At 39.3% G+C, this 9,818-nt stretch overlaps 2 protein-coding genes across 2 annotated transcripts; one reads left to right on the top strand and one right to left on the bottom strand.

The window, feature by feature from the left end:
- Positions 1 to 205: 205 nt before the first annotated feature.
- LOC142288260 (uncharacterized protein F54H12.2-like) lies at positions 206 to 1,513 on the bottom strand. Its single transcript, XM_075333497.1, has one exon. It carries the CDS (start codon positions 1,511 to 1,513, stop codon positions 206 to 208), a length of 1,308 nt encoding a protein of 435 aa, XP_075189612.1.
- Positions 1,514 to 4,116: 2,603 nt separating this feature from the next.
- On the top strand, positions 4,117 to 6,433 carry LOC142288261 (uncharacterized). The gene is made up of 8 exons (XM_075333498.1): positions 4,117 to 4,273; positions 4,489 to 4,549; positions 4,650 to 4,766; positions 4,857 to 4,949; positions 5,035 to 5,133; positions 5,269 to 5,376; positions 5,456 to 5,539; positions 5,703 to 6,433. The coding sequence occupies exons 2-8, from the start codon at positions 4,489 to 4,491 to the stop codon at positions 6,431 to 6,433; spliced, it is 1,293 nt and encodes a 430-aa protein (XP_075189613.1). The 5' UTR covers positions 4,117 to 4,273.
- Positions 6,434 to 9,818: the final 3,385 nt, after the last annotated feature.

Here is a 9,818-nt window from a genome sequence, read left to right as displayed (position 1 = left end):
AATATTGCCTTCTTATCATCGCAGAGTACAATTAATATCCAATGACGGCCGCTTTGACTGGCGGTGTCTGTGTTCACGATGTAAGCAGCGGGTCTCTGATTCACTCTATATGACGGTAGCAAATCACACGGAAACACACCAGCAAATATACGTTCTGTATAACGATCGGACTTCAGCAGATTTGTGAGTTGCAGGGTATTCATAATTAGATATAATCAAATAATACTTCTCTTCTGTTGTTGATTTCAAGTATAGTTGAGCTGAGAGCATATACGATCATATTTACAGTATGTGGTGTAGCTACCGCAAATCGCACTTCAGCGCGTAGGTTACCGGTTTTCACAAGCGAGAAATGACCACCGGGCTCTTGATCGGGGGATAAATCAAACGCAAATAATGTGAATCCATCCATAAATTCTTCACGGTCTATTGCCAAAGCAGAATCGGACCTTTGTTTCCCAGAAATCTGGGCTAACGACATAAACTCTCGAACGGCTAAATCAACATTGAAATTAGGTTGGTATGGCCGTGCTGGTATTTGTTGGCCATCGACATAAATTGCTGTCTGGCTTATGTTGAAATGAGCAAAGCACAAAGGATTTTTATTATATGAGCCACTAAATGCTTCATTATCTACAAATCCTAATATTACTGTTGAAGGAATTTGGCCTAAGAAGAGGTTCTCGTGGTTTGAAATACGTGTACCAGCCGGTATACTGTATACTTTCATGCAGGCCCTATCAATAGCGTATTTGGCGGTGGCAGCTAGTAGGGCCTGACTGTGGCCTATTCGTACAGCTGGAGAGACCTGCACTCGTTTTACATACAGAGCAGCGTGTGAGATTTGCACTTTATATTGCTCAGCATCAGCGGACATCAAACAAAAACTATCCTTATTTCTTGACAACTTGATCTTGAGGTCAAGACCGTTAAGTATGAGCTTTGGTTGATTAAATATATCTCCAAAAATTGGCCCCATGAGATCTACAGGTTTAGAGTTGGCTGATATAAAGGCTCTTTTGACAAAACCAGCATTTGCGCCATCCAAGGTCCGATCATTATGATGTCCTGCAGTGTCTTTATAGAACAATCCAGCAGTAAATTGCGATGATAATGTTTGTGAGCTGTAATTTAAAAGCGTTTCAATGTACGCTCTATAACTGTAGAGGTTATCCGACTGTGAGATAAGGCGATCGCCCAGAGTGATGTCAACCTGATTAAAGAGCGTAGCGAGGGGGTAATTTATAAAAGATACTCTGGCGTCAGCGCCGATAGCTGTATTATCTTGTTTGACGATGCGGCAATTTATGTACAGCAGCGTATTGTTTAGATCATAATAATATTCACCGCTGCCCGATATAAAAAATTCCAAGGGTGCATTGTCTGACAGAGCCGCAATAGGTTGAACTTCTACAAAAAGCGATTTCTCTATACTTGTCTGTGTTGGAGGGAGGTCAAAAATATCCAGTTCGGATTTTGCACACTCGATCGATGCTTCATGTATGAAAGCCATGATAAGCGATTAGAAGATGTCACCGAGAGAGCGTCTCACCCTTTTCTGGCGGTTTCGTCTCTTGGTAGTATTTTTAACCATGAGCATAGGGGGTTGTGAATAACGAGCCTGCCTTTTTCTTTTCTGCTGTTTTTTAGCAACATAAATAATTCCAGAGCCCTCCTGCGGGTCCGTGTTTATCCGATTCATTACGGCTGTTGAGAGGGATGTGACCGCATCTTTAGCTATGTTTCTGACAGCTGTCTTTACGTGCGGTTTTACTAATTCTATACCTTTCCTGAACAACGGTACGGCTCGCCTAAAAAGGCCTCTAAAAATACCTGCAAGACCCCCGCCATACATGTGCGCATCACCGCAAAAGCCCTCTAAACCATGGCCCGTTTGAGCCATATAATACCTTGCATAAATTGCTGGCTCGCCATACACCCTTTGAGACACCATTTTACTGTGTTAGCCCTTTCTCGGTCGAAAGTGTAATCGAATAATTACCTTGCCGTATTTGAATTTAACAGGCACACCCTGATCTGATAATATAGAGATCGTCACAGAATCAAAATGTTGCTTGCAAAGCGGTACATAATCGGGCCTTGTGTATTGGAGAGTGGTTAGTTCGCCACTCTTTCCCGTTACCTGCGCTGTTCGCAGAAGCTGAACATAACTATCCCCCACAAGTTGGTGTTGTATTATATCTGTGTACACATATAATGTATAAAACCCATCTTTTATATCTGCATACGTCTTTTTCCTTTCCAGATGTGCATTATCTACAGAGGCCTCAATATAGGGTGGTAGTCCTAAAATATGCGAGAGTTTCTGCCCTGGTGCAAAATGTATAGTCGGTGAATCCGACATGGTAACAGTTCTCTTCACATCGTCGTATCTTAGTTTAAAACCATCGGGTGCTACCTTCAATGCATCAATACGCTCATTAATGGCTCTTATGAGTTCAGCGATGTTTGAATAAAATCCCGGTTTCAAATAGAACTCCTTCAAAACTTCACCACGCTTCCCTATAAAGAAATTTCCATCATTCTGCTCAAACGTATACCATGTATGCGGGTATTGAATCTCGGTGAGCGCAACTTCAAAGGGTCCAGAAAGGTGTACAGGCTTTGCCAATTTGGTGGTATAAGATGATATTGTGTTCTCAGGATATATTCTAGAAGATGCATTGCTTGGTAATGTTATATAAAATGATTCCGCCTCCATGATTTAGATGTCTGTCAGCTGATCTTCTTTAATCCAACTGTTAAACTTTGAAGGAAAACCAAGCCACTTAACTAATACCAGTCTCTCACCGCTCTTACGCTTGCGTCTCAAAATTTTTTCGATTCTGTAGATGCGATTCTCATCCATTGCTATTTTTTGCAGCTCTTCTTTATAAAACGAGCCCTGTACATCTTCACCGCTCAAATCAGCAATTTTATAGAGAGGTTTTTGAAATTTGACATTGATGGCTGTAATAACAAATATCTCATCGGTGTAGGTTTGTTCATAACCCTTAGCGAAAATGCCTTTATAGCGTGACACTCTTACATGATCGCCAATTTTTAAAGAAGGTTTAATAGGCTTAGCAGCGTTACTAGAAGCGTAAATATTTCTCCAGATTTGTAACGAGTTATGTTTGGTCACATCAATGGGTCTACAACGAATTGCAGTGTGATACGAATGATTATAGCTATACACCAAATCAGGTAAAATATCAATATATCTAAAGGTATTATTCTTCGTAAAATATCGCCAGATTTTCGACTTAAGTGTTCGATTAAATCTCTCCACCACGGCGGCCTTTACTGTATTGTTAGTAAAAAAAAGATGAATGTTATGTATATTACACACGCGCTTCACGGCGTTATTCATAAACTCGCGCCCCTGATCCGTCTGTAACTTCCTTGGTATCCGCTGATCATTTTCAAATATTAATTCGAGTGATCTGGCAACACTTGTTCCTGTCTTGTTTGATAAGGCCACGCACCATGCATATTTCGATAGGATATCAATAACTGTTAGAATGTATCTTATATTATTATTTTCTCTTGAATAATCAGTCATACTGACAAGATCGGCTTGCCACTGGGAGTCGATGTTTGCCACGATTATTTTATTGGTCAAAATTTTTTTTCTGACTGGCTTGTGTAAAGAATATGTATCTTGATTAGCCAACCAATTAAGCACATCTTTCTTTGTAATATTGTGGTTACGAATTCCTCTATATAAACTTGCAACACCTCCAAAAGAACCAATATTTTTAGGATTGTAGTACTGTTTTTGTAATATCTTTTCACAATGCCCAGACATCATCCTTTAAGTGTGTTGTGTATCTATCAAAGTGTATCAAAATGTGTTCTCTATTATTGCTTAGTGATATATTTATTGGGTTGCATATATATATATATATATATATATATATATATATACAGTTATTGCTTAGTGATATATTTATTGGCCTGTATATATATATATATATATATATAATGTGTGTGTGTATATATCTCAAAATTCGTGTATCAATATGTGTTCTTTTTTCTTTTCTTTTTCTTTTTTTTTTTTGCTTAGTAATATATTTATTTAATGCTGATACAGCAAACGTGCGTAACTGGTCAGTTCTTAAGGGCGTAAACGGTAGATGTGTTATCTCTGTACAGCTTTAAATACAGAGCAAGAGCACTTGTCAAAACTAAGTGTCCTGGCTACTATCAGCGACTGACCGACACTCTCTCTCTCGACGCATTCAAGAAAACTTCAAAGATTCTATAAGCTGTAAGTATTTAACTTTTAACATCTAATATGCTTTTGCTGGTATTAAATCTAAATAGTGTATTTAATAGTGACTATGTTTATTTATAACAATAATAGATATATTTGTTAAGTTATAGAATGTAGCTTATTTATTATACACGCTATTATCTGTATTTGTCCTCGATATAAATATGTATCAAATACTATAGAAAATTCACACAGACCTAATATTTTAGATGGACGCCCAAAATAGTGTGGATCAATTCGGTGATATTCTCCCAGATGCGCAACAATGGGGTAGGCATTATATTTAATAGTTATATATTTAATAGTTATTATATTTAATAATTTCCTATGTTTTGCACATTATTTTCATATTATTTCATTCCTGCTTAAGGTGAATTCATGGATTACCGTGATGACGATGCTTTTTTAGAAGCTATGAATACGGGTGTTTCTGTACCGCCTAATACCCCGGCAAATTCAGAATGTATGATGAATGAGGATAGAGAAGGTAACATCTCTTTTATTATAGAAAAGTCAGCATATAGTGATTAAGGTTTTGATTGTACATTATTTTTATATTATTTCATTCTTGTTTAAGATGACTTCATGCAGATTGAAATTGATCCGGCATTTGTAAAATTTATGAATACAGGAGAAACAAGCCAAATTAATTTTCTGCAATCTATAGCCAGTAAGTTGCATATACATTATATATATATTTAAACGTAATTTAAACATGTATTTAGACATGAAAGTAAATACTAGTTCTTATACAGATGTTGTGCAACCGGGCTACATTATTGGAGATGGTGATGTTTCTATACCGGCTATTACCCCGACATTGCCAGATTGTGTGCTAAATGAAGATAGAAAAGGTAATCTCTCTTCTATTATAGAAAAGCCAGCGTCTCTTTGAAAAATTGCTTTTGCGCATATGTATGGCTCTCTTTGAAAATTTGCTTTTGCTCATATGTATTTACACATGCAACTAAAAATGAACTCTTATACAGGTGATGGTAAGATGCGTCAAGCGGCCTACATGACTGGAAGTCGGCAGCTTTCTAAAACACCTAAGAAACAGGGCAAGCCGCTACACCTGAAGACAGCGAATAGGAAAGGTGATGATGAGTATATGAAAAACAGCGTGCAGAAGAAATGCATTTGTACCACAGGTTAATGGTTATATTTTATTCACAGACCGTAAACTGAGTGGTAGGAAACTCATATTCTCCAAAGAGAATACACCCAAGTTGTCAACTACCCAGACACTTCCTAGCACATGTAAGTATATATTTAGATTTATTTATTTATTTTTTCTATGCAGGCTTTATAAAGGCCCTGTCACACACACAGTTGTATCTGTGTGTGTGTGTGACAGGGCCTTAAAACAATGTTACACAATGATTCAGGTATATCTGACACAACTGTTACTCTTTTCTTTTAGCCACACAAAGTGTCCAGAAACAAACAACTTCTACTCTACAGCCTCTAGCTGAGCATGACGGAAACATCGCTGCAGCACAGTTCACACTACAGACAGCATATGGATCTGCGAGAACACGCCCCATATCCCCATTTTCTGTGGTACGCCAAGAAGGAAGTGCTGTGCCAGCCAAGCATCATGGAGAGAGATGGCCAAAACCGACAACACGTAAATACAAGCCACGTTCAATCAAGACAGCTACGATACCACTACCCACCATCACGCCGCAGACCATGACCATGATTGACTTGACACAGACTGGTTGTGGAGTGTCAGCAACACAGATCATTCCCACGATTGACCAGGCACAAGCTGCTCGTGAAGCACTCGATAGAGAAATTGACCAGTTAGCTGACGGTAAGAATGTGTGTCATGATTTTAATATCGTGAATCCTTTGAAGAGGAGGCGAGCACATTCAGTACCGAGTAAAAGTAAAAAGCAGAGAGTTGACTCTACACCAGCTTGCACAGTGAAACCTGTGTGGTCTGATGAACAGGAAAACATGCTTCACGCTATGTCTGGTCAGTACGTCCAAAGCAAAATCTACCAGAACAAACTAAAATATTTCTGTGAAACGTATGAAAGATTGATAAATGCATGCCCAACACCTGACATTATCGCAGAACTATATGCATTCAATAGAGAACATGCTATTGTATCATCACAATCTAATAAAAATAATTTGCTGTGACTAGGCATGGTTGGTTATGGGCTGCCGAAATTGCCCAAAATAGGACCACAGAGGTCTTATAGATTGCGAGTAATTAAAAGGGCTCTAGCGCTGATGGCTAGATCGAAACGCTCACTAGCAGATAGAAGACGACGGGTGGCAGCTCGCAGCTCTATAACTACACAAAATCCACAGATACTGATACATGCACAGAGTCCATCTCTACACACTCAAGATGTTCCTGGTGGCATTAGCCCCAATGTGTCTCCAAATGCTCAAAGCAGCACCCATCTTGAAACACAGGGTGAAAATGTAAATGATGATTCTGTTGTATTTGGTGGTGACGATAATGTGCGGACCGTTAATGCTGATGTTTTACAACATTTTTATCATCACCAAAGACAACTCTGCAATTTCAATGCCCTCATGTATACCGATCATTTCAAATTTGTAAATTTAGATCGTATACAATCATTTGAAGAGGCCCTGAATGTTGTCCATGAGGGCATTCAATCATTACTGGACAGAATCATCAGAGACATTGAGCCTGGTGACTTTATTCAGTTAAGACTTGAAGGAGGTGACACGTTAGATCCCATTTTTACTACAAAACAAAGTCGTGAGAATTTTAGCTCTGAAACGTTTTTAAACGCTGTTGCTCGCACACTGCAAAGTAATGCAGAATGCATAGCATCCAACACCCTGAAATTAGTCGTAACAATAATTAAAAACCGAAGGGGCGGCGTGAAACGCCGATTAAAATCCATAGCAAGCACCCAAATACTTAAACAAAAGAGACGCTGGCTGTACGACTTTAACAATTACAACACAAATCTGTGCTTTGCCGCTAGTGTGTGTGCACTGATTGCTGACAGTGATGTTGGTGATACAATTTTGCTGAATCGTGCTAAAGCCGTACAAGCAGCGCTAAATATCCCTGAGAATCACCTAGTAAGCTTTAGTGATATTGTGAGTTTTGAAAAACATCTGAACGTCAACATAAAAGTGCTGTACTATAGCCGGGGTGATTGGCGTTACTTTGACACAGGTAATTCATCTGGGGCCAAAACTGTTTTCATACTGCATCATGATAATCACTACTATGGTATAAAGAATATGAAGGGCTTTATTGGCGAATCTTACTTTTGTGAGAGGTGCAACTCAATGTATCACCACAAGTATAACCATTCTTGTCAGTATTTTTGTAAAGCTTGTCAAAGAGAGGGTTGTGTGGAGAGCCCTGGTGCAGAACAACCCCGGTGTCCTGTCTGTCGGCTGTATTGTCGCTCAAGCGAGTGCTTAGTCCAACACACACAACTAGCTGCAGTTAATCCAGCTTTTTGCAGACTTAAAACATTCTGTGATGAATGTCACCATTTTGTGCCCAGAAATAGTGAGACCGAGCATAAATGTAGAGGATTGCGTTGCAGTGTTTGCGGCATTCGTCTAAATAAATTTGATGCTCATCTTTGCTACATGCGGCCGTATGTACCAAAGGGCGAGACAGATCGATATATGTTTTATGACTTTGAATGCATGCAGGAGACAGGCACGCACATCCCAAATTACATTTATGCAACAACGCTGTATGGACACCCTTCCTGGGAGTTTGAAGGTAAAACATGCACTCATGACTTTGTTCAGTTTCTAACCAGCGGTAAATTTTCAGGCTATACGTGTATAGCGCACAATGCCGGCAGATACGATGCATACTTTATTGTTAAGGAGTTGATATCTGAAAAACTACAAGTGAAGCTGATAGCGCAAGGTGGTCGTCTCTTGTGTGTGATGCTGCCTGATTTGGGAATAAGATTCATAGACTCGCTCAATTTCATTCCCATGAAGCTTAGTAAACTACCGCAGGCTATGGGGTTTTCAGGCTCAAAAGGACATTTTCCACACTTTTTTAACACCGAGGAAAATCAAAACTATGTAGGTCCCCTACCACCTGTAAAATATTACGGTGTGGAGTATATGACAGCTAGTGAGAAAACTGAATTTATAGAATGGTATGAGGGCCACACAAACACAACTTTTGACTTTAAGACGGAACTAAAATCTTATTGCAAGCAAGATGTTGAGATTCTGAGGCGCTCGTGTGAACTCTATAGGGAACGTGTTATGGACATGACGAGAAAAAATGTTAAAATATACTGTAAGCGAGAAAAGAAAAAAATTGAAGTGTCCAGATGCGTTGATCCGTTTCAGCTCATCACCTTGGCATCTGTATGCATGTCAATGTACAGGTTTAAATTTCTTCCTAAACATACCATCGCCATTTTACCCGGTGATAATTATCACAAAACAAAAAAGCGTTTCTCGTCCCCCGCTATACAGTGGCTCATGTTTGTAGCACACACAGAGAACATTACCATTCAGCATGCTTTGAGAGGTGGTGAAAAACAAGTCGGTAAATATTTTTTAGACGGGTATGCCTATGTTAACAATCAACACATAGCCTTTGAATTTCAGGGATGTTTTTACCACGGCTGCCCTGTGTGTTATAATGAAAATGATACCAACAAGGTCACAAACACATCCTACGGTCAATTATATTACGCCTTTCTAGCTAAAAAGCGTTACTTGCAGTGCTGTGGGTACACACTGAGATTGATGTGGGAACATGAGTGGAATGAAATGGTTGAAAAAGATTCTAACCTTCAAACATTTCTTCACCAAATGGATTTCCCTACACCCTTAGACCCCCGCGACGCGCTTTATGGGGGTCGGACTAATGCCATTAAACTCTATCACAGTCTGAAAGATGGGGAGACATTACATTACTATGATTTCACAAGTCTGTACCCTTTTGTAAACAAAACTAAAACCTACCCTGTAGGTCATCCGCACATTATCTACGAGAATTTTGGGTTCATTAAAAAATACTTTGGTATTGCCAAAGTCAAGGTCTACCCTCCAAGAGATTTATTTTTTCCTGTTTTGCCGGTAAAACTCAATAAAAAATTAATGTTTATTCTTTGCCACACATGCGCTGTAAATTCACAGACAGGGGTTTGTGGTCATACTGACGAGGAGCGATCGCTGACCGGTACATGGTGCACTATAGAACTTGAGATGGCCATAGAAAAAGGGTATAGGATAGCGCACATCTATGAAATCTGGCATTTTCCTGAAACCAGCGATGATTTGTTTGCCCCATACATTAAATTACATCTTAGGGATAAGCAGGAGGCTTCCGGCTATCCCAGCTGGTGCACTGATGACGCCAAGAAACAGCAATACATTGACTCCTTTCTAGAGAGAGAAGGTGTACAATTACGCCCTGAAAATATAGGGGTGAATCCGGCTAAGAGACAGATCTCTAAATTGTTCTTAAATTCTTTATGGGGCAAGTTTGCACAGAGATCTAATTTACCATGTACCAGCATTGTTAGCGACCCTGATG

This window comes from Anomaloglossus baeobatrachus, unplaced genomic scaffold (genome assembly GCF_048569485.1).
Source record: "Anomaloglossus baeobatrachus isolate aAnoBae1 unplaced genomic scaffold, aAnoBae1.hap1 Scaffold_806, whole genome shotgun sequence".
Taxonomy (NCBI): Eukaryota; Metazoa; Chordata; class Amphibia; order Anura; family Aromobatidae; genus Anomaloglossus; species Anomaloglossus baeobatrachus.
Note: the sequence above shows the minus strand (reverse complement) of the source record. Positions and strands in the feature narration are given on the sequence as shown.

Coding starts and splice junctions, on each gene's coding strand:
- LOC142288260 (XM_075333497.1), bottom strand. CDS start 1,513: ATGGCTTTCATACATGAAGCATCGATCGAGTGTGCAAAATCCGAACTG.
- LOC142288261 (XM_075333498.1), top strand. CDS start 4,489: ATGGACGCCCAAAATAGTGTGGATCAATTCGGTGATATTCTCCCAGAT. Junction 4,950..5,034: donor TTTTCTGCAATCTATAGCCA/GTAAGTTGCATA, acceptor GTTCTTATACAG/ATGTTGTGCAACCGGGCTAC. Junction 5,134..5,268: donor GCTAAATGAAGATAGAAAAG/GTAATCTCTCTT, acceptor ACTCTTATACAG/GTGATGGTAAGATGCGTCAA.